Source organism: Chinchilla lanigera, unplaced genomic scaffold, assembly GCF_000276665.1.
Source record: "Chinchilla lanigera isolate Chin_1 unplaced genomic scaffold, ChiLan1.0 scaffold00039, whole genome shotgun sequence".
Taxonomy (NCBI): Eukaryota; Metazoa; Chordata; class Mammalia; order Rodentia; family Chinchillidae; genus Chinchilla; species Chinchilla lanigera.
In genome coordinates this window covers 13,886,254-13,911,182 of record NW_004955440.1, presented here as the reverse complement: position 1 = coordinate 13,911,182, position 24,929 = coordinate 13,886,254, and the positions used below count along the sequence as shown (strand labels likewise).

Genomic DNA, 24,929 nt, shown 5'->3' with positions numbered 1-24,929 from the left:
TATTGCCAAAGATCAGAAAAGAATGAAGAGTAATTCTTCATCCATTCATTCAAAGAATGTTTACTGAGCGCCTTGTTTATGTCAGGCTCCGACTACTCAGGCTTTCATGAAGCCACCAGTAATGTGGGGCAGAAAGCTCATCAATGGTTTTCGCTAATGAATGTATAATTAACAACTAAGCGCGGTAAAAAGGAACTTAATACTTTCAGCATCTATAAAGACATACCCAACTAACACTGGAAGGTCAAATAAAAAGTGATAAAGTGGCTGTGGATCTATCAGGCTACCTATACTCCCAATAAAAGCTATTATGTCCTCTAATCCCTTTACCTTATTTTAGCTTTCTATGAATTATTTATTGAAAGAAGCCATTCAACGGTCAATAACCCTGTAATTAAATGCCCAGATTCTGCTACTAAAGACTTTAAGTCAAGTCACTTCACCTATGTGTGTCTCGATTTTCTTATCTTTAAAATGTACTTGATAAAACAGTGCATTTCATGAGGTATTGAAAGATTAAATGAATTAACATTATGTTGTGTTCTATATAGTGCCTTATGCAGTATTCAAAATGAAGTCTTTCGTTACACTAATCTCAACATGTGAACTTTCTTATATAAACAGTAATAATTCCTTTCGTTCAATGTTGCAGTTGCTACTTTGAACATGCTTATTCCATCATTCTTTCCGCGGGCTGAAACAGTTCTGGAAGTCTTTCGTGAGTGTCTTTGGTAGTTCTGTGTCATGCTACCTCAATTCAAGGTGTTTACCTTTCATAGTCATTCTGACTTTGGAGAAAAGCCAGAAGTTACCCAGGGCCAGATCTAGAGAATAAAGTGGACGAGAACACACCAACGTATTTTTGTAAGCCGGCCTTTCCACTGGATGGCACTGACAGCATTCGCTGCATTTTTTATTACACCACGTAAAAATACTCAAGAAAGAGAGCTTCATAAAGTGCCAAGAAAGATGGCTAAGTTCAAAACAAGGGAGAGTATTTTGAGGAAGACTAACGGTAATGTGTCTTTTACTGTAATAAAAGTAAACATTCACCATATTTTTCAATTATCCTTTGTACTGTGGTCTAAAAGCATCAGTTCCATCTAAAAAACTAGGATGAGGCCTGGCACACGTCAAAAGAAAATTGAACTCAAAATTTGAAAATTTAGGTGGGAATCACTCTTACAAACAAGATGCTCTGGTTAATTTTAGTGTGCAGCTTCTGTTTTAAGCTTTGATATAACTTCGTATATTCCCCCTTTTCTCCCTTTTTGCTTCTGGATATGGGGTGTTAGCCAGTCTCTAAGTGGCCCTGTCTGAACATTTTTTTCAAGTATGATACATTGTATACAAATGCTAACAGTAATTTTTTTGTCAAGCAGCAAGTCCATGGATCATTTGTGACACTTCTTCCAATAATCAGAAGTATATGTTAAAGGAAGCTAGAACTCAGTTTATTAATACAAAAAAATCATATACTATAGTTGGACACAGAAGGAAGTCCATGTACAGCAGCCCTTCACTACTTCTTGGGTGTATACATAAGAAAGAAAAAGCTGCGGGGCTGGGGATTTAGCTCAGCGGCACAGCGCCTGCCTGCCAAGTAAATGCAAGGTCGCGAGTTCAGTTCCCGGTACCGGAAAAAAAAACAAACAAAAAAGCAAAAAAAAAGAAAGAAAGAAAAAGATACTCAAATGTATAATAATAGTATTTTGTCATATTTTAAACATGCTAAAATACTGAAAATTTGTAAAAAAGGGTGTTCTATGAAAAAGTATGTACATTCTATGTAAATGTATGTTCTTAGAAACTCTAAATTGATAACATTATGCTATACATCTTTATATAATTTTTACCAAAAAAATTAAATTTTGCTATTTCCTCAGCATAAAACACTGACCTTTTTTACTTTAAAATGTCACTTTAACTAAATAGATTAAATTTATCGAGCTACAACACCATCTTTTATATGCTGCCAATTTAAAAGAAGCCAGTTATAGTATAATTTCTGTAGAATGAACAGGTAAGAGTAGAGAAAGGTGTCCAAGGATATGAACCGACTTATTAAGACCGACTGCTTCAGGACAGTGATGAGAGAACCCGAAAAGAAGCAACTCTCCCCCTTTCACCTGTCCGGATATACAAGCTGATATGTATGACGAACTTAAGCAGAAGAGTTTTAAAAGAGGGAGAAGCCAAAAGGAAAAAGCAAGAGTGAGATACAGTAGTTAACCTCCTCTAAGACATGCTTGTGTGTATATTTTTAAATATAATATTAGCATAGTATATACTACCAATAAAAGTTAATTACCCTTTACCCTCCCCAAACAAGGAAGCAGTATATTTTTCTGAGTTGAGTTGAATATTATCTTATCCTTCTAGTACCAAATTAATTTTAAATTAATGTATATATAGACTCATTCTCGAGGAAAATCCTACAAGGCATTTTCACACTGACTTGGTTTCTCAGTGGTAGTAATTTGACATAGCATGAAGGGACAACCTATTATTACTTTACTAATAATGTCAGAAGGATTATTTTGCATGCCCCACTCACAGGGATACCAAGCATCTGAAAACTCTTAGCTCTTATCAAACCAATGCCCAGACAAAATGTCATGATGTAAGAACTGAAGAGGCTGATGTCATCTTAAAAAGTATTCATGCTGTAATACCAAAGTGCTATTTACACATCCTTTAAACATTAACTTCGTATCTTGTTAAAGGTAGGCCATTTCTGGCTCCTACAGTTCACTTTCTTATCAATTAGTATTTTTTAATCAGCACAAATACAAACCTTATAAGCAGGAAAGTTAAACATATATGATTATGCAAGGACTGCCAACAGTTGTACTGAAAGCACACTAACTCTAACACAATATGACTTCTTAATAATAGAGTCCCTCAGATTCATGACTCACTGTCACCAGAAAAACCAGTTTGCACTCGGTTTACTCACTGCCCTTCCTATGTGGAAAGACAGTTTCAGTGCAGGCAAAGGAAAACTGACCTGGTAACAAACTGACAGGGCGCCTCAGTCTGTGATTACAGAAGGAATTTAGTAACGCCATACTCTTATAAAAGTACTTGCAGGATTGTTATTACCTACAAATACCATGTGAAATGGAGCAGTAATCACAATACGTATTTTGCTTTTAAGGGGCTTACAATCTAGTGGGAGAATGAAACATGAAAACAAATTACTAAGAGCCCTTCTCAGCTAAGGTTGTTCATTTGAATCACAGAAGACAGAAAATGACTTCAATCCTTTCAAGGATGGTACACAAGCGATGCAATTCCAGATACCTATGACGGACGGTGCGGGGTGTCCTGGGAAGAAAGAATCAAAAGGCAGACAGAGAAAGGAAGCCCACATGCCATGCTCCAAACTCTGTATTCGCTGCTGTGATCAGTGAGAGCTCCCAAGTATTTTTAAGCACAGGAGTAAGATGATCAAACATGAAAAATGCTATTCTCACAAGAGTATAGGTGAAGGGAGAGAAACTGAAGCACGAAAACTAACTATGAGATTCTAGAAATCTCAGCCTCAGATCTACTAATGTCCTGAATGAATACGACTTGGTAAATGACAAGGCCAAGAGAACAGAAGCTGGCTTCATGGCTTTCATCAGGATGATTGGAAAGAAAATGATAGCACGTTAACAGTGGTAGAAACACAGCAGTTAATGAGTTCTCATGAAAAACCGAATGGCTTTGGGACTGGGGATTTAGCTCAGTGGCACAGCGCCTGTCTGGCAAGCGTGAGGTCATGAGTTCGATTCCTGATACTGGAAAAAAAAAAAAAAAAATGAATGGCTTCAATTTTTAACCAGCAAACTGCTTGTTCTGTGCCTTTAATTGTGGTAGATTTCAATTAGAATAATTTTTTGTAGGTTACTATGCGCCATAATTAAAGTTTTAAAGTATTTATATCCCTACCTCACTTTAAGATAAAAATACTAATGAAACCAGAAAAAAAAAAGTCTAAACAATTTGATGTCTTACAGAATTCCATCATTTAATTATCAGAACCAGCTTATTGACTATGAGACTAAGGCCTTTCAACAGATGAGGTGATTCACAAACTGGCTTAATCCAAGGCAAAGTTTTCCTAAGAAAAGGAATGACAATTTTGTCACTGTCCTAAAGCATTTAAAGTATTTGGAAGAAGAAAGAAACAGAAATCCATGGCTAGATCACATGATCTCTTCCTAACTGGTCTTGAAATTAAACTTGGAATACGGGGACATGAATATACAGTAACCTTAAGAGTTTAACTGCACAGTATCTCTCTCCTAGTAGTACTCAACTGCTACTCCTATCCTTCAATACAAATCTTTAACAACTGATAGGCACCAGCAGAATCAAATGAGAAACACAGAAATTTTTTTTTACAAACCCCCAATCATACGTTGTTCATTAATCCTATCTAAAGTATGTTGAAGTATTTTAAAAGAAAACATACAAATATTCTTTCCTAAGTATCTATGACTTTTCACTTTCCTTTTGTCCTATGCGATGTTAAATGTGAGATGATGTTACTGCTCATTTAAGAAGCTATACAAACTACTCAGTATCTGAAAAAACAAATTAGCCTATAGCATGGTTCTGAGATGGCAAAGTCGTTAGTGAAATCAGCTGAAACACCAGAAGCACCCACTCTCTGAAAAGAGACGCAGAACAGAATCAGTATCACAAAACGAGGCTTTGGTGTCACAGGGCTCTAAATTGAGATTCCAGCTGACGCTTTTGCAGCAGCTTTGTTATGTCTCAATTTCTTTATCGATAAAATTGGAATTATACTATATACAGAGTCCAGTGAAATAAAATTAAATGAGTACTTTCCACACCTGGCTGGTTACCAGAATCACCTGGGAAACTCTTTAAAAATACAGTAGCAGCCAGGTGTGCTGGTGTAGACTATAATCCCTGCACTCAGAAAATGGACAGGAGTATCTCAAGTTCAATGCCAGCCTGAGCAAGTTCAAGCCCAACCTGGATTATATACCAAAACTCTGTCTCAAAAAAAACAAAACAAAACAACACACACACACACACACACACACACACACACACACACAGGACCATGGGCTCCACTGCATCCTTTTAAAGGTTATGGCCCAGGAAGTCATATTTTTAAATCCCAAAGATGAGTGCTCGCTTCGGCAGCACATATACTAAATCCCAAAGATGATCCAGCATCATCATCTGAAAAATCACTACATTTTTTCTATATATTTAATGCATTCTATAGACCCTTTATAATTTATGTATTTATGCGTAACACATCACCTCAGAGTAAGTACTTAAATCTGCAGTAAATGCTTGATATAATTATTTTTTAAATTAAAGATAAAACTAAGCCCTTTGCAATAGTATAGCTATTAAGTAGACTTGTACAACTAGAATTTGCATAAACCTCTTACCAAAAACCAGACCTTCCAGCATGAAACTGGTCTGTTATAGAAACAATGAGGGGTGACAAAAGTGAAATTCCACTCTGACGGCAGTGCCCCTTCCCCACACACTTTATGACAGAAGGAAAGCACGAAGTCAGACCCATCGTGTGTGTTCATAAAGCCTGCCCACCGCAGGTTACTCCATCCCAAGATCTTTACACTCACCCCTTGTGTTTCATGAATTCATGCAGTTTGTGCAAATTTACGACTGCAACAATGCAACTGCTAAATAATTTGTGTTCAGTAAGATTAACACTAGCAACCAAAACCTGAAACCCACAGAGACGGCTGCTCATGAGGATCCCATGTTAAGAACCGTAGCAGCACCTTTCCTTTTAAAAAGCCTTAAACCCTTGAATTAATCAGCATTTCTCCATAAAGTGGCCTCATACATAGGCTATTTACCTAAGCATGCTTTTGTATCAGTATTGGATACAAGCCAATGTTACATCTGTAAAGTTACATTACTGATTAAAAATTTCTACTATAAAAACTTTAGCATATTTATTTAAATGTGGGTTCCAGCTTATTTCTAACATATCACAAATCTAGGATAAATTCATGAAACAATTACAGTATTGAATACTCTCTCCTAAATTTAGGTTCTAAAACAAATATTTCAAGTTACCAATGACTGAAGGTAAAGTGTGTCTTATGGTCATGTGGAATAAACCATATACATGAAGTATTAAATTTTGTTTTACTTTAAAACTGTTACAGGGCCGGGGATATAGGTCAGTGGCACAAGTGCATGCCTGACAAGCATAAGGTCCTGAGTTCGATTCCCGGTACCAAAAACAAAACAAACTGTTACAAATTATTTTTAACAAATTTGACTAGTTACTAATGTTTAAAAGTTAAATATCTGACCAATATAAACTATTGTGTTTTAATTTACTGAACTAGCTATTTTACCTTTAGGTTTATTTCTCCATATGCATGTATCTTCAAAAGATCGTGGAGATCAGTGATCTAACGCTAACAGATTGTTAGAAGTACTGAGAAAGAAGTGTGTTATATAAACAAAGCTTAGAGGAAAGAAGTTGTTTTGGTCATAAAATTATAGGACTTTACTCTTTTTTTCTATTAAGTTTTAACCATTAATCCTACCAAGGGATCCAGAAAGCTAAGGTAATCCGATCTTAAGAGGTAAAAGAAACACCATAAAGACTAGCATTTAGAGATGTCTCAAGCAAGTGTAACCGAAAGGGATCAGCTTCCTGGACCGACACAATATTAACTGCGTCCACGAGAAGGCCTGGAAAGCAATGGACCAGTGCCAATTGTCTACATAAGAGAAGGAGGAAAATTTAGTGAATTCAATCTAATTACACTGAAAACTATTTCCAGAAATATTTAGGGTGGGGTGAGAGCACCAAAGGCATTAAGTTTTTAGTTTTCAATACACAGCTCATATGCTACAAAAAAGAAAACACTTGCACTGTGAATAACACGGGATAGATAATATGCTCCTGAAGCTCCTCTAAAACCTCTCTTTTCCATACTCTCTCAATGACCTGAGCCCATCCTCATGTTTAAAAGGATGTTGTGGAGAGCAGTCTTGAAAAACGCATGAAATTTAAAAATAGAGGATACGATGGAAAACAAAGGAAGGGTTTTCACTTCTCTATCATTTCACAGAAAGCAAAGACGGTTCATCTCCTGTTGAAAAGTATTAGAATGAAAGTAAAACTCTGGAGAAAAATAGGATGGGAATACTCATTGTACTATATACCTCAGTCTCTGAGAAAAGATTAGGACATAGCAAATTAATAAGTTTGCAAAATTAGCTATAATCCCTATGATAAATACGCAAAAATTAACTCCAAAGGAAAATAATTTGTTAAGCTCGTGAGTTCAAGGACATCAATACTTCTTTAAAATGTCAGACCTAAAGCAGTGCGAAATTTAGGACAGTAACTTACCTGAGTTGGAACGAGTACAGGAGGGTAGGCCATCTTGTGATGCCTGTACACCCAAAATGCGCAAATCACAACCCCTGCGATCAGCATAAGCGGCACCAAGGAATAGAGCAGGATGTTGTAATACGGTGCCTTAGGTGTGACTGGATTTGAAGTGGCTGTAAAAATGGAAGCAAAAACAATTCAGACACAGATCGCACAATTCTACAATAAATAGTTATTATAGTATCACATTTTTAGGAAAAATGTGAGAAACAGAGTTAAATTATTCTTTCAACACAAACATTCTGTGTTTTCAATCTACTAGCCAAGATGACCTATGTATTTCCCTGGGAACTTACGCTGTGTGACTTCCATCTCTGGAAAATAAGAAAATTTTTCATTACACATATTGCCTTCACAGCAACAAAAATATACTTCAGGGCTGTCTTTTTTTTCTATACAATCAGTCCTATAAACAAACAGAGGAGAAATAATTAAAATAAATATCATGCTGACCATATAGTAGCTGTTTTTGTCAGAGATAAAATAATGTACCATTTGCATTCAACATTTTTATTAATATTTAATGATCAATTCTTAAAAGCCAGAAATGTTCCCAGATTATTCCTGTTACTAAATCTCATCAGAAAAAAAAGTTGACCTTATAACAATCACATTAACTCCCTGAGACTACTGCTTTAATGTAGTTTTTAATAAGCAATCTAAGACAACCATTTTTTTTTTTAATTGTTAGGAAGGCCTAAAGAAGAATACACAAAGGCAATGGAGGTAATTTAGTCTGGGAGTGCTTTTGATCACAGTAAATTCAGCTTTCCTACTTCATGAATATTAAAAGCTACATATAAAATTGTGTTTATAAATACACACACACACACACACACACACAAAATCAAAGACCCAAACTACACTTGGGAATAACGTCATTTTTTATAGTAGTAGATTTGAATTTCTTAAATACAACGAACAAAGTTCAGAAAAGTAACAAGTAGAGAATAAATGTATAATAAATATAAAGGACCTAGTAACTCAAGCTGATTAGAAGTAGGACGAATTTGGAAGAAAAAAAAAAAGCAGCCTTTTGTATGGACAATGAATCTGAGAAGACTTGGATTCAGCCCCTAGAACAAACCTTACTCACTAAGAAACAACCATACTTACTTCTTTAAATCAAACTTTAAATATTACTGATAAACACCAGGTGAAGTTAAAGACACACCTCACACAATAAGCTGAACCTTTATGATGGTGGTTGCAATAATACTGTTTTCACTTTAAAGTGAAAAGTATAAGAAATTTCTGGGAAATGAGTTTTAACAAAATCCAATTTTAAAATGTAATCAACACTAATACCTACTTAGCAGAAGGTAAAAAGACAAATGCAAGCTACCTTTCAACAATTTATAATGAAAAGTGTATAGATTCTTAAACTAATATTTAGAATCCTGCCTCAAATTACAGGAAAGTGACATGATCAAATACTCAGTCTAATTAACTCAAGAAAATTACTTTTCATCATCCGGTTTCATTCTGCTTTTATCACTGTCTTTTCTTCCACACTTGGACATTTCTTGACTTTTTCCTTTCTCTTACTTCTGTTACTATCCCAACTATTTGTTTTTCAATCAAATTCAGGGCATACAGACAAAATCCACACACTTTTACATGAGCATTTAATCCCCAGAAATACATTTGTTTGCAATGAATGCACTGTGCAGACGTCAGCGAACGGTTCGCTACCGAGGACAGCGCTGAGGACAACGCTGGTTTGGGGGAGGAAACGTAGGAGCTTTTTACTATGGAAGAAAAAGGAGTAGAATCCTTCATTTCAGATCATTAACAAAAGACAGTTCTGAACAAAGGTGACTCCCAAGCTAAGTATTTTTGTCTTATTTCTTCCTACTTACCTTGCCTAATAGCACTTACCACTAGACCGCCACTTCTGTTGGTGGAGAAACCAACAATCTAACTAAATCATGTATGTATAAAGAAATAATCCCTGGAAAATTCACAGCCTTAAAAGTATATATTTAGTAAATACTAAATGTGTATCTTCATGATTTGTTTTCATTTCCCACTGAAAAGTAGAGCTAATTCAATTTTCAGGGCTCATTCAATGCATGTCGCTATTAGTCATAGACAGATAACCAGTCACAGACTCCAGGTGATCATCGCAGGCTCGTGAAGAAGCAGGTCTGTGCGTGTAGCATCCCTTTCTGACTCCCAGATGTCTGGTTAGCTGGGACTCTGCTACCTCTGCCAGCCTTCCCCACCTACCCGCAGTGGAAACCCTCTGGCCCAGGCAAGTTAAGTACCAACCCAACATCTATGGGACTTCTCACAGACAGACCACGGGCTGTCGATAACATAACCACTGTATTTTACTTCCAGTGCAGAACAATTTAAGCAAGATCTTTTAAATAAAACATAGCTTTCTGTAAGGACTAAGTTAGTTCTGATATATTCTGAATGTCAAGTTAAAATGTCTCTTGGGGTAAAGAACAAAGGCCTACTTCGCAAGGAAAAAAAGGGAAAAAAGTAATGAGATCAATTTCTTCCAGGTACATAAAGAAGGAAACTGAGAGGAAATTAAATACTACAATTAAGCTTTATTCTCCTTGAGGATAAATTTTTCAAGTACATACTGTCTTTTAAAGTAATTTTTAAAAAAATCTTCTTTCCTTCAAATTCACATAAAAGTTGTAACTCTGACAACATGGGGAAAGAGATGATTTTTAGGGGTTCTCACTACTTGAAAGATTCCTCAAAATATATCAAGCACAAAACATTATCATGCCACGTTTATTATTTTCAAATACATTACCTTTGTCATTATGTTATAATGTTAATAATTCCATTTTTTAAAAGGCAAGAAACATTTATGTGAGAATCCATGTATCGAACTTTTCTCAAAAAGGAGAAGGGGAAGAGGTAAATTACTCAATGCTATCATAATAAATAAAGTACGTCCTCACCTGTCATAGCAGTTGATATCATCCAGCCAACAACCTTGTTTCACTATTTCAATGGAACCAGAAATATTCTTCCAGGTAGCAAAACAATGTCGCCGTTTATCTTTGTCACCATAACAGGGCTCCACGCCAGTTTGATTGGTTCTGTCTCTTTCCCAATTAGCATTAAAGAAAAGACACTCCTGAGTTTCGGATCTGCCAAGTATAGCGCCTATAAGACAATAAAACAACATAACGTAACTCTATTAGTTCTAAAGAGACTGTCTCCCAAGACAACAATGTCAGGTGTTACGTGTCAACAGTGTACCGTGTGCCCAGTGTTACAACTCTGGACTCCTGTTTCCAGCTTAGTCCCGGCAGTGAAGTATGAAAGCATCATAGTAAGCTCAAGTGTCTACAGAGATTTAAGATTTCTCTGGACAATGCCTGCTTCATTTAAGAACATCCTTCACGAAAAGCAGCAGCAATTGTTAACTTTATGAAACTTCAATCCTTGAGCAGAGGTCTTCTCAATATTCTGTGTGACAAAGTAAGAACTAAGCAAATAATTTTGTTGCATAATGAAGTACAATGGTTGCCTCAAGAAAGACTCTTAAATGACCGAACTGTAGCTATGGACTGTCTCTTCAGACACACCATGGCTATTCAGACTGGAAGACATATTCTCAAAAGGGAACCAAGTGAGCCCATTAGTTCACGAAAAGTAACTGGAAAAAAAAAGAAGAAGAGCAAAGTAACTGACAATATACATTGTCAATGATGAAATCTGAGTTTTCAGACAAAAATAAGAAATTTCAGAAAACCTTCTATCTGCCACCAGTAGCATGCTACCTTCCCAATACTCAGAGTGCCCTTCAAATACTGAGTAATGAAATATGCCAATATTTAAGAAGTCTATGTAATTCACAGAACCAATATTTTCTAAACGCATTATATGTGACATTACAAAAGCATTCTTGGGTAAAAAAAAAAAATCTACGTTCAAGACAGATCAACAGATTTTAACCTACAGGACAAAAAGTTCATTATGCATCAAATTCTACACTGCAACTAAGTTTTAAGAAATTATCTGTAGTCTTACTTGGAAAGGCAAAGTTAGTCAGAATAATTCTTAAAAAGAGGCCCAAAGAAGAACTCCTGCTTCTTGATTTTTAAGGCTGAACATAGAACCTTAGCTACAAAAGCAGTGAGGTCTTAGTGAAAAGACAGACACAAGCAGCAATGAGACAAAATAGAAAATTCAGAAATAGACCTATACATTGTATGGTCAACTGATCTACAGCAAAGATGCCAAAGCAATTCACTAAGGAAGGCAGAGATTGATGCTGAACAATATTCTCATGCAAATAAAAAGGAGTTCAACAAAATTAACTCTAAATATACCATAGACCTAAAAATACAACCCAAAACTATCAAACTTCCAAAAGAAAACATGACAAATCATTTTGACACTGAATTAGGAAAGATTTCTTTGAACACAAAACACATGAACTACAAAAGAAAGAGCAGATAAACTGAACCTCATTAAATTAAAATTTATACTCTGTGACAATTGTGGGGAGGGGTAACACAGAACGGAAAAAAATACTTGCAAAAATGCGTGTCTAAAGAAGGGCTGAAGCCGACCATGATACTGCACACGCAGCCTCAACTAGTGGGGAGGCTAAGGCAGGAAGATCTCTCCAGCCCAGCAGTGGACGGCTTCAGAGATCTTGTCTCAAAAGCACAAAAGAAGACTCATATTCAGAGCAGAGAAAGAGCTCCTACAACTCAATAATAAGAAAACAGTCTGTCAAACTTTTTTTCAAATTTTTTAAATGGGCAAAACATTCAATTAGATGCTTTGCCAAAGAAGAGACTTGTGTAGAAAAATTCTACACGAAGAGTTAGTCAAAATCATCAATCATTAGGGAGAAGTAAACTATCAATTACAACAGCAAAAGCAAAGCAAATAAAAACAGTTGGTAACGGTAAGTGTTGCTAAATCTGTGAGCAACCAGGACTTTCGCGCATTTGCGGAAATGCTACTGTCCAGCCACTTTGGGAAAACACAATTTGACAGCTTGGAGTTAAACGTACACCTGCCATACTGCCCAGCAGTCACATGTGTGGGCATTTACCTAAGAAATGAAAATGTGTCCATACAAAAATCTGTATACAATTGTTTAGTCACTTTATTTATAATTTCCAAAACTGAGAACAACCCAGTGTCCACCACTGGCTAACAGATAAGCACACACTTCAGGAACGAAGAGGGGCAGCTGCATCTGCAGGGATGAGTCTCACACTTGTTATGCTAAGTAAAGAGGGACTCAAAGGCTATTACTATGTGGCTCCACTTACACAGTACTGTGGAGAAGGCAAAATTACATGGGGGCAGAGATCAGATCAGAAGTGCCAGCGCGAAGGGTGATAAAAGGACACGGGGCTGGGCACAGCGGCGCAAGCCTGGAATCCCAGAACTTAGGAGGCCGAGGCAGGAGGATCACCATGAGTTCAAGGCTGGCCTGAACCATATAGTGAGAACCTGTCTCAAAAAAACCAAAGGGGCTCCAGGAGGACACGGGATGACGAAAATGTTCCACACCTTAATTATGATGGGTGATGATGTCATATAACCGCTATACACAGGTCAGAAATATTAACTGAAACTCTATGTACTGCTAAAGATATATTTTCTTCTATATAAATTATATTTTAATAATTCTGATTTTAGAAATAGAAAAGCTACCACCTTTTGAGTTGTTATGGTATCAAAGAAAAACACCCACAAACACTGAAATTAGCTACATACTAAAGTATTACCTTTCTTCTAACTACAGTATATATCCATGCATGGCCAGACTTAGTTCATATACTTCAACCAAAATAATGTATCACAACAAACTGAATGGAGAAACAGAAGAATTCAGTTGTTTTCTAATGAAACAACCATGAAAGAAATCTGTAAAAATTTCACTGATTTCTTTTTTATTTGGAAAATATTTTTCATAAAGATCTCTTGTTAACTTAGAATGGATTTATTATTGCTATTGTAAACAAATTAACATTTTAAATTTCCTGTCTTCATTTCTAATATGAAAAATATTAACATATATATAGTCTGCATTTTTTAAAAAAGGAGAAAAAAGCTCTTTGGGGATTAATTTTTAAGAGCCTAGGGAAGTCCTGAGACCAGAAAGTTTGAACACAACCACTCTATCATGTACGGTCAGCAAGATGTAACTGCTAAGTCACCGGTATCCGTGGGCAGTGATGGTGCCAGGGACCTCCCCCAAGGAGGGAAAGAGGACACGGACTAACACACTGCAGCCTATGCTAGTAAGTATGTCAGCTGTATTCTCTGAAAGAAAGACTGCTGCTACTACTACTGATCTGTAGACAAACAATAGCCATTTCTAAGCATTTCTTTTCAGAAACTTGTTCAAAATAAGAGCAAACTAACTTTCCTCCTTTACCAAAAACTCCAAAAGCAATCATTTACCTCCCACACTGTTATCTTAAAAAGGGATGGCAAACTTTTTCTGCTGAGGTCCAGACAGTAAGTATTTTAGGCTTTGCAGGCCATATGGTCTGTCGCAACTACTCAACTCTGCTCATGAAGCACAAAAGCATCCATAGACAGTAAATGAATGAACGTGGTTGTGTTCCAATAAAACTTTATTTATGGACACTAAAAACTAAATTTTATGCAATTTTCACATCTCACAAAATATTATTCTTTTTTAGATTTTTTCAATCATTTAAAAATGTAAAAACCACTCCTAGCTACAGGCCACATTTGGCCCATAAGTTGTGTGGTCTGTCATCCCCTGTCTAAAACAATGTCCTAATTCCAGCAGTATGGCTAGCTGCCTTTTGTTTGTTTTGTTAAGAATGGGTCCTGTGAATTAGCATCCATTAAATTCATGTTAAAAACCACAATTACTTTCAATATCCAAAAACAAAGTCCACTGAGGCAACGGAAAACCCCTTCAAGGGCACCTGCGCGGAACACGCCTGCCGCCCGCAGCAGCAGCGGCACGCCCTACTGTGCCGGCTCCAGCTCATCAAGGAGCAGCGGCTGCCTGGAGTACTCACTGCAAGAGAGGGTGAGGGTTTCTGTGAGAGGAAGTTACAGCACAGAAGGGAGGGAAAACAACACGGGTGTCTAGAGAAACGGCAAGCTCATGGGTATTTTATTTTTTAAAAAGCTGTACCACTCATTTTTAAAGGTGAATAAATTTTATGATACGTTTGTAGACCTAGACTGTCACTTGACTGGCAGTTTCACAGGTGAGAGAAAACTGCCCATGGGAAAACTCTAGTACTTTCCCCATCCCCCTCAAGCTGACTCTGTGATCAGTCTCTAAGTTCAGTGACGTGGTACTTCTACACGTGAATCAAGTTAAATGTTTTTATATTCTCAAGTTTACATCCTGACTTTAAAGGTGCAGTTCTAAAAAGAGACAGCAAAAAGCTTATATGCATTAATTTTTAACGGTATTTCCCACTTTCAAACTTTCTAAGACTTTAAATCTCTATCCAGAGGCCTATTCTATCAAAATAACTCCAAATACTTAATAAATTGCCATTTTCAAAAAAAAAAAAAACAAGGCATAAAAGGTTTGCCTGCAGGGCTTATACTTTGGTTCTTTGCCAATAACGTGCATCAGAACTGCCCGGTTTTACACATACACCTGAATACGATTTCCTATGTCCTGGGAAGGGGTGCATGAAAAGCACATTTGGGGACTATGCATATAAACACATGCACACACATGCATGCGCACACACATGTATCTGTATCTCTACATATGTACTTCAGCGAGGGGGGTGGGGACAACCAGTGATCTAATATTCCTCCCTAGGTATGAACCACCGTCCTAACAGACTATGGCCTGAACCTGAACCTGAACCTAAAATCCAGTTCACAAACTGATCTTGAACAAGCCAACAATTCGTTACTACCTTGCTTCTACATCTACAAAATTAGGCAGACTGACTCATTTTCCAACTTTTCTCCTCCATAATTCACACTGCCCATTATCAGTTAATTTAGATACTATTTGTAGGTTAAAAGTACTCCTTGTGCACTAATGACTGCCTCAGCTGTCCTACTGTCACTACCTGAAACTGGGTAGGATAAGCAGGCCATAAAATAACCTTGCAAAAGTCAAGTTCAAGTCTAAACTACTTCCCCCCATCAAACAAAAAACCAAATGTCACCTAAAACAAGTGCATCTGAAGGCAATCTGTGCTTTGCAGCATAAAAGCAAGAACTACTAAAATAATGACCGGTACCAGTTTTACACCATCTCCTCTAGAAACAGAAGCAAAGGGATCACTTCTCAACTCTCTTACAGAGCCGGTAGTGCCTCGACACGAAAAAGAGTGCACAGGAAGAAAAACACGGAACAGTATCTTTTTAATGTAAATATAAAAGTTGACAAAATTTTAGCAAACATAATCTAACAGTATTTTTTTAGAAAAAGAAAACTACCACAGCACAACCAGATTTACTCCAGATGAAAGACTGAGTCAACATACAAAAATAAATGAAGGCAGCTCACCAAATCAACAGGTTAAAAATGAAAAATCATCTCATCCTGTCAACTGACGCTGAAAAAGCATCCCACAAAATTTAATCCCCACTTAGCACCCATTTATGATAAAAATTTCCGGCATACTAGGACTAGAGGCGAGCTTCCTCATAAAGGGAATGTGTCAAAACCTGATGACATGTTTAATAGTGAAAGAAGGTTTCCACCTTAAGATTAGAAACGAGGTAATAATATCTACTCTCATCACTCTTACTTTACACAATACTGAAAATTGTAGCCACCACAAAAAGACAAGGAGAAAAAATTAAGGGAATACTGGCTACAAAAGAAAAAAAAAAAACTGTCTCTGTTTGTAGATAACATTATTGTCTATGTAAAAAATCCCAAGCAAATTTTCAAAAATAAAAGAAAAACACCAAAAGAACTAACAAGTGAGTTCAGTAAGGTCACAGGACACAAAAACAGGTAAAGACCAAGTGCATTTCTAAGTACTGACAATGAGCAAAGTGTAACTGAAGTTACAATTACGAGAAAAAAAAAAACACCGCAAATTTAGATATACCTAACAAACACGTAGGGGATCCATGAGAAAACCTGTAAAATGCTGCTGAAATAAATGGAGTCACAGTACTATATGTTCCTGTATCAGAAAACTAAGCGTAAAAGAGCAGTTCTCATAAATGATGTACAGTTTTAATGCAGTTCGTATCAAAAGCTCAGCAAATTCTTTGCAGACATAAACCAACTTAGTCTACGTTTTCTGGAAGAGTAACATGGGAGGAGTCACTTCACTTTCCCGCACGTGGTGGAGAGCACAGTTACGGTGTATCCCGACAGTGTGCGACTGGAGAAGGCACACGTACTCGGACCCGCGGGACAGACAGCACGGGGCGAGAGCCACACAAACACCCGCAGCAACTTCTGACAACTAAGCGAAGCAAGTCAGTGGAAGAAGGACAGGCTTCTCGATAAATGGTGCTGCAGCAAGTGGAGCGGGTTTAAGCTGGTACATCCCGAACGCCCCTCACTACCTATCCCTACACTAAGGTTTCCTGAAACCCAGCTCTTCAGGAATGCCTCCCAGGCTAACTCTCACATATACGACGATTTTCAAGTTTTCTCACAATACTAAAACCTTTCAATGAGGGCTCCTCACCCGCTTCTACATCAGAACGTCACTGAGGATTAGATCTGAAGTGTGCTCACCACCAAAAAAGAGTGTACGTGGTCATGCATAGGTAAACTGACGTGATTTAGCCATGCCACACCGGACACATATTTCAAACATATTGCACACAATAGAGTACAGAATTTTTGTGAATTGAAAAAAAAATTTAAAGTAACAGATCACCAGCTTAAGGACTATGGAAGCTATACAAGTGAAAATGCCTTGAATTAACATGCCTTTCATTTCGAAAGATAAAGGTCATGAAAGACTGGCATGTCCACCAGACTGCCAGGCTTCTGCTAGCAAATCACGTGCTTCACCCATGATTGAATCACTCATGTCTAGCGTGGTACATGAAATTCAAAAGGTACTTAATATCTGATGAGGTAATCACAGAATATCTTGGACGTAGCTTAACATGTAATTAAGGAATTCTTTTTTAACTCTTCCATCTGTTACACTCTTTAATTACATCATCAGTAGTTTCCCTTCTTTAAGCTTTTGTCTTTGTGCAGAGCATAGCTACAGTTGGTTACAATGTGTCATTCTCAGTAAGATGAAATACCTACCCACTGACATTACAGTGAATCAAATAGATACAAATGTAAAAAGGAGGGGTAGGGACATTCAAGTCTAAGACTATCCATCTGACCTTCCAAATACAAACACCACTAAGCCAATGATAAAATACAAAACCACAGTACAACAGCTGCATAAAAAATCCACCAAGCACTAAATAGGTGGATAGAAGTAAAGTGTTAAAGAGCTACACTACAATTTTATCTGATTGGTAACTGTCAGTGCAAGGAAACTGGAAATCAATGGTAAAGGAAACCAGAGAAATGATGCAAACACACGGAATGAAATAATAGCACCTTGGATAATCAGGGTCACAGAAGAAATCAAAGAAGAAGTCAGGCAGTTCCCAGAGTCTGGTGATCACACCAGTACATCACACCGGAAACTACCGGACATGAAAGCAGTTCTAAGAGGGGAGTTTGCTGTTGCGCAGGCCCACATGAGGAAGACGGGGCAAGCCCAAAGAAATACCCGAAAGACACAACTCAAAGCCCTGGAAAACAAGATCAACACAGATCCAAAGCTAGCAAGGAAGGAAAAGTATAAGGATCAGAGAAGAAATTAATGAAATTGAGACTAAAAAACATACAAAGAGTCAAAAAAGCAAAAAGCTGATACTTAAGAAGAACAAAATAGACAACCCCTTAGCTAATCTTATCAAAAGAAAGAAAAGAAGACCCAAATCAATGCAATTAGAAATGAAAAGGGTCACTCAAGCAGTTGAGGTGGGAGGCTGAGACAGGAAGATTGCTGTGAGTTTGAGGCTAACCCGGACTACATGCTGAGCTGCATAGCAAGACCCTGTGTTAAAAAGCAACAAGAACAAAAAGGTGAGATCACAACTGACACTGTCAAAATCCAGATTACAGAAAGTTCCCAATTCATGAACATTCGAGTTGTGAACTTTCACTGATACAAATGAACCTCACATTATGAATGCTCGTAGATGTAAACAAATTGTGAAAGTAGCTCACGTGTCTGCCAGAAACTGTCCCAGCTGTGCTGCTATGTGCTTGCGGTACTGTGAGATCATGTACAGCAGTACAGTGCTCAGCCAGGGCGCAGGAGGTCTGGAAGCAAGAGGCAAAGCAGTGGTGATGTGGAGGGGACTGGGAGGTAGCGCAAAGCAGCGACACTGTATACTTGTGTCAAAGATATCTAGGACTTACTGAGTCAAAATTAAAAAGGAATCCGACTTAGGAATGTTCTCCCAGAACGTAAGCTGGGGACTTACTATATTAGGAACTACTTTGAGAGTCCACACTCTGAACATAAATTTGAGAATTCAGAAGAAATGGATGGATTCCTAAATATATATGGACTACCAAAACTGAATGAAGAAGATATAAAAAAAACCTTGAACAATCCACTAAAAGGCAATGAAACTGAAATAATTTTTTTAAGAAAACTACCTATTAAGGAAAGTCCAGCTTCTGATTGTTTTACTAACAAATTACACAAGAACTTTAGGAAAGATCTAACATAAATACTCCTCAAACTCTTTAACAAAATTGAAAGGACTGAAGTACTTCCAAAGTCATTCCTGAAAATTAGCAAAACTAGCAAAGGGCCCAATCTAAGAAAGGGAACTATAGGCCCATCTCTTTAATGAACACAGGTGCAAATATCTTCAACAAGACGTTTGCAAACAATGCAAAAAATTATCAAAAAGCTCATATATCAAGACCAAGCAAGATTCCTCCCAGGTATGTAAGGAAGATTCTTCCCAGGTATCATATAACAAAAATAGTATGATCATCTCCAAAGCACACAGAAAAACCCTTTGACAAAACCCTGTATCCATTCATGATATAAGTCCTGAAGAAAGTAAGTGTAGAAGGACCTTACCTCAATCTGGTAAAAGCCATTTATGACAAACTAATGGCCAACATCACATGAAATGGGTAAAAGTGGAAAGCTTCCCCTCTAAACTCAGGAACGAGACAAGGATGTCCTCTATCACTACTCTTGTTCAACACAGTTCTCAAAACATTAGAGCAGTCAGGAAAGAGAACCAAATAAAAGTGATGCATGCAGGAAAGGAAGAAGTCAAATTATCATTATTTTCATATGACCCTCTACATAGTAGACCTATAAAATCCCACTGAAAGACTACTAGAATTACAAATTCAATAGTGTAGCAGGACACAAAGTCAACACACAAAGAATCAACAACATTCCTGTACCCAATAATAAACTCCCTGAGAAAGAAATTAGGGAAACAATACCATTCAGAAGAAAATGTCATTAGAAAATTGTAACCTAATCAAGGGTGTGAAAGACCCTCTCTACAAGTAAAACTACAGAACTCTGAAGGAGACTGAAGAGGACAGCAGACAATGGAAAGATGTCCCCTGTCCCTAGATAGGCAGATCCAATATAATCAAAATAGCCACATATCCAAAACTGATACAAATATTTAATGCAATCCCAATCAAAATATGCACAGAATTCCTCACAGACTAGGGACAGCAACCTTACAATTCATATGGAAACAGAAGAAACCCAGAAGGACAAAAGCAATGCTGGCCAAGACAGACCACGGCAGAAGGGATAAATATTCCAAACTTCAAATTATACTACAAAGCTACAGTCATAAAAACAGCAAGGTACTGAACAAAAAAAAAAAAAAAAGAAAGAAATTCATGGATCAACCCAACAGAACAGAGGATGCAGGAACAAGTCCAAGCAAATTCAGCTACCTAATCTTTGACAAAGGGGCCAAAAACTTATCCTGGAGGAAAGATACCCTCTTTAACAAATGGTTCTGGAAGAACCCAGACTGAACCTAAACCTGTGTCTCTCATCAAGCACTAAACTAAAATTAAAGTAGACCTCTTAAAAAAAATAATCCACGGAAAGGTAAAACTCTTGAAGATAGGCACAGGTATGGACTTTCTGAACACAACTCAAACTGCACAAGAAATAATACCAAGAATCAACAAATGGGGTATTAAAACACTTCTGCACAGCAAAGAAAACTACACAATTTAGAGACAATTTACAAAATTGTAAAAAAATTTGCCAGCTATTCCTCAGATAGATCTTATATCTAGAATACATAAAAATCTCAAAAGAATCAGGACCTCCAAATTAAAGATTCAGTTTTAAAAGATAGGCAACTGAAATGAATAGACACTTCCCAGAAGACGTACCAATGACCAATAAATAAATACATGAAAACATGTTCAACATCCCTGGCCATTAGATAAATATAAATTAACACAGATTCCACCTTACTCCACAAAGAACGGCCATCATCAAGAACCAAGGACCAAATAGTAACAAATGCTGGTGAGGCTGCATGGAAAAGGGAGTCCTTACCCACTCCTGGTGGGATTGTAAACCAGTACAACCACAATGGAAACCAATACGGAGATTCCTCAAAAAACTAAAACTAGGGCTAGGGATGCAGCTCAGCAGAATCGCACCTGCCTGGCAAGCACAAGGTCCCGAGTTTGATTCCCAATAGGCAAAAAAAAAAAAAGAAAAGAAAAAAACCAAGAAACTGTAACTAGAAATGCCATTCAACCCAGCTATTCCCCTTCTAGGTATCTGTCATGATTTGTCCCCAGAAAGCCTCATGCAGTCATGGAGCGGGATTCTACAGTTTATGACTGATTCATGGTCCAATGCTGGGATTATCGGTGTGAGTGCTACACCCAGGGCGGGCAGCTTGCATACAATGTAAGGGAGGAAAAGAGGCTTGCTCCCTGTTGCTCCTCCCCCTTTTGATCTTATTGCTTTTGCTGTTTTCTGCTGCCATAAACTGTTGCTCTGTGCCATGTGCCACTCTGCCTTGGAGCCAGCCGAGTATGGACTGAAACCTCCACAAACTGTGAGCTAAATAAACCTTTCCTTCCTTAATAGTGGGCATCAGGTATTTTGTCCTAGCAACAAGAGAAAAGTACCAACACAGTATCTATCTAAAAGAGTTAAAGACATCATATTACAGTGATATAGGCATACCCATGTTTACAGCAGCACAATTCACAATACCTAAAACCTGGATACAGTCTCTATGTCCATCGATAGATAAACGGACTTTAAAAATGCAGTATCTATACACAATGGAGTACTACTCTGCCATAAACAAGGTTACACCAGTCATTTATAGAAAAAATGGATGCATCTAGAGATAAAAACGTTAAGTGAATAAATCTGAGGCACAAGCTTAAATATTACATGGTTTTTCTTATATGAGAAACCCAAAAAATAAAGAGCAAAATAAAAGACAGATCGTAGGAGGGGAAGGGGACCAAGAGATGGAGGGAGACAGGAATTTAAAAAAAAAAGAATAAAATGTGTTATGGATATGTGCAAACACCCCATGATGAATGTGATCATTATGTACTATAAACAATAACATAATAAAAATAGAATAAAATGAAAATAAATAAATTTTTGAAAAGAAAATAATGTCTTCCACAGCCGTGACCACTGTCATCCTATCACAATGTTCCTACATATACAAGTAACATTAAATGACAAAAATAAAAAAACTGTTGGCAACTTATAAACCTGAGACTCTCTTCTGGAGGAACAGCACACTGCTCTCTGTCACCCAGTCACTAGAACACAGGGCCAGCAGGCGTGCAGCTGAAGGCCTGCCCTCCATCTGTGCTTCCAGCAGCCCACCGGAGTCCTCCAGGACAGCTTAGCCAAGTTGCCAATATTTCAAAGCCAACTTGAAAAACAATTCCTTCCCTTTCACGTGCCACTATCCAGGCAGACCACAAGTCCAGAGAATCAGCAAGGAAAGACAGATCAAAGTGAATGATGGCTTTAATCCAAAACATCTTGCAGTACAAATTAAAAAAAAAAAAAGTTATCAAAAGTATTACACAAATGAAAGATTTTAGGTAAGTCACTGGAAAATGCTGGGGTTCGCACCATCTTTTATAAGGAAATCCTACAATTAGTAAATATATACAGATTTTTTTAATTACCTCAAGCTGTATTATTCAACAGCCCTTCACGATGTTATGTAGTCATCCAATTACCCAGAAACTTTCAAACTGCCACAAATGAATAGGCTTTCCTCCAGTGTAAAAAGAATCCTTTTTTTCCTCAAAGAGAAGATGTAAAGAATTCTGACCAACTTGACATATACCTTCAACAAGTACTGTCTCACAAGAAAAGGTCCTGTCAGAGAATAATCTTTACTTCCATTTCAGCTGTTCTGACAAGCAATATGGGGGGTAGCGGGGAATTCAGCACAGGCCCCTTCACCTTTATATGCAGGTACATCCCCAACCCTTTTTTTGTTTTTCATTCTAAGACAGGTTCTTTGCTAAATCACTAAATTACCCAGGCTGGGCTTGAGTTTTCAATCTGCCTGCTTTGGACTCCCAGAGTACTGGTATTACATGTGTAACACTCCTGGCTACATTTTAAAATTCATATACAGTAATATAATTGAAAATGTTTTTTTCCAAATGAAAAGATTCATTTACATAATGCTATGACTGTTGGGTTGTTTTGTGTTTGGGGTCTGGGTTTGCTTTGGGTGGATTTTTGTTTTTGTTTTGTAGTTCTGAGGATTAACTCCGAGGGCCTTGTGCAAATGCTCTACCACTGAGCTACATCCCCAACCCACTTTATTTTATTTTTGAGACTGGATCTCACAAAGCTGCCCGGCTGGCCTTGAATTTGTGAACCTCCTTCCTCTACCTCCCAAGTACTGGGATTCTAGGTATGTGCTATTCCACCTGGCTGGACAATTGGTTTAACTGTTCTATAAATGTACACCGAGATCTTCATAAAGTAACTACAGATTGAGCATCCTTAATCCAAAAGTCTAAAACCTGAGATGCTCCAAACTCCAAAACTATTTCAGCACCAACATATGATGCCACAAGTAGAAAATTCCTCACCTGACAACTCATGTGACACTCAGTGGAAATGCAGGTGCACTAAAAATATTATATAAAATTATCTTCAGCCTATGTATATAAGTTGCACAGCAAACAAGCTCTAAATAAAATAATTGAGAGATGCAAAATATGAAAATCTTTGAAACAATTAAAATGACTTTTGTAAGGAATAAGTTTTAGAGAAATACTGATTTCACCTGCGTTACTGTAAGTTAAAACACAAAGGTAAGATGAAGGCAGTAGGAAGGTAGAGGAGATAACCTCAGACTTCTATTAGATTATGAGCTGGAAAACCATCCCAGCCATCCTGTCTGCACCCTTACCACCTGGCAGAGTACAGGCACCGAATACTGTGGTACAAGGAAATTTATAAAAACCTAGACAAGTTAGGAAAAGAAGGCTTTCCAGAGAAAATGGAACTAAAACGGGACTCGAGCTGGAACAAAGATAAGCACAGGCAGGAAAGATGAAGACCAGGTAAACAGGGTTTTCAATAAGCAGAGTGCTTGACAAGATGGCCCTCACTACACTGGAGCATTCCACACTCTTTCAGACTGGATATCCTACAACACAAGACAGATTTGCAAGACATCAGAAGCATACAAGTAGTATACTGAAGTTAATCAAAAGAAAACAGTAAGTAACTGAGCTGGAGGGGAAAGAAACTCATGAAGCCACACTAACTAAAAAGTAAGAACCAATGCTCACCCTGTGAGGCTGAGGAAAAAGGACCACAAGTTTGCGCCCACCCTGGGCAACTCAGCAAGACCTTGTTTCGAAAGTCAAAACAATGAAAATAAAAAAGGGCTAGAACACAGCTCAGCGCAAAGGCCATGGGTTCAACCCCAAGCACAAGTGTGGGAGAGGGGCCACGAGGCCCATGAAACCCAGCAACATCTGTGCTGGTCAAACGGCCACGGGCACCAAAAGCACTGACAAGTTACAGCCCGGAGATCAAGGTGTTGCTTTCTGCGCTCCCTCATTTGGTTTGCTGAATAGAAGCAATTACAGTAAATGACAAAAAACAGAGTATAAGAAAGAGATAAAAATGCTCTGGCTTACTGGGTTGCGTGCCTGGCTGTTTCTAAATGTTTAAATTACAATTTCTGATCCTATGAACCTAGCTTCTATACATCTGTTTCTCTGCTGCTAACCCTTTCCTGGTATTTAGTCTGTCATGAAGGATACACATTGCCCAGGATAAGTTAGATATCTTCAAAGATAAAAGCACAACAGAAAACTGTTTTGCCCATAGCCACAAAACATGTGGTGTACCTATAAATGCTCAGGTCATAACATTACATAACAGAACAGAACAAAACAAAGCACAGTAAAATAGAGCAGAACAAAACAGAGCAAAACAAAATACAACAAAATAAAATGGCTGGGGATTGTACCTCAGTGTGAAGA

At 37.6% G+C, this 24,929-nt stretch overlaps 1 protein-coding gene across 1 annotated transcript in view; it reads right to left on the bottom strand.

Moving 5' to 3' along the window:
• Positions 1-24,929, bottom strand: part of Acvr2a (activin A receptor, type IIA) — a gene marked incomplete at its 5' end in the record, with an annotated part of 81,449 nt that overhangs the window by 20,192 nt on the left and 36,328 nt on the right. The window contains 3 exon segments of the mRNA XM_005390789.2: positions 7,385-7,539; positions 7,723-7,832; positions 10,357-10,564. Of these exon segments, the coding sequence (XP_005390846.1) occupies positions 7,385-7,539; positions 7,723-7,832; positions 10,357-10,564 (473 nt within the window).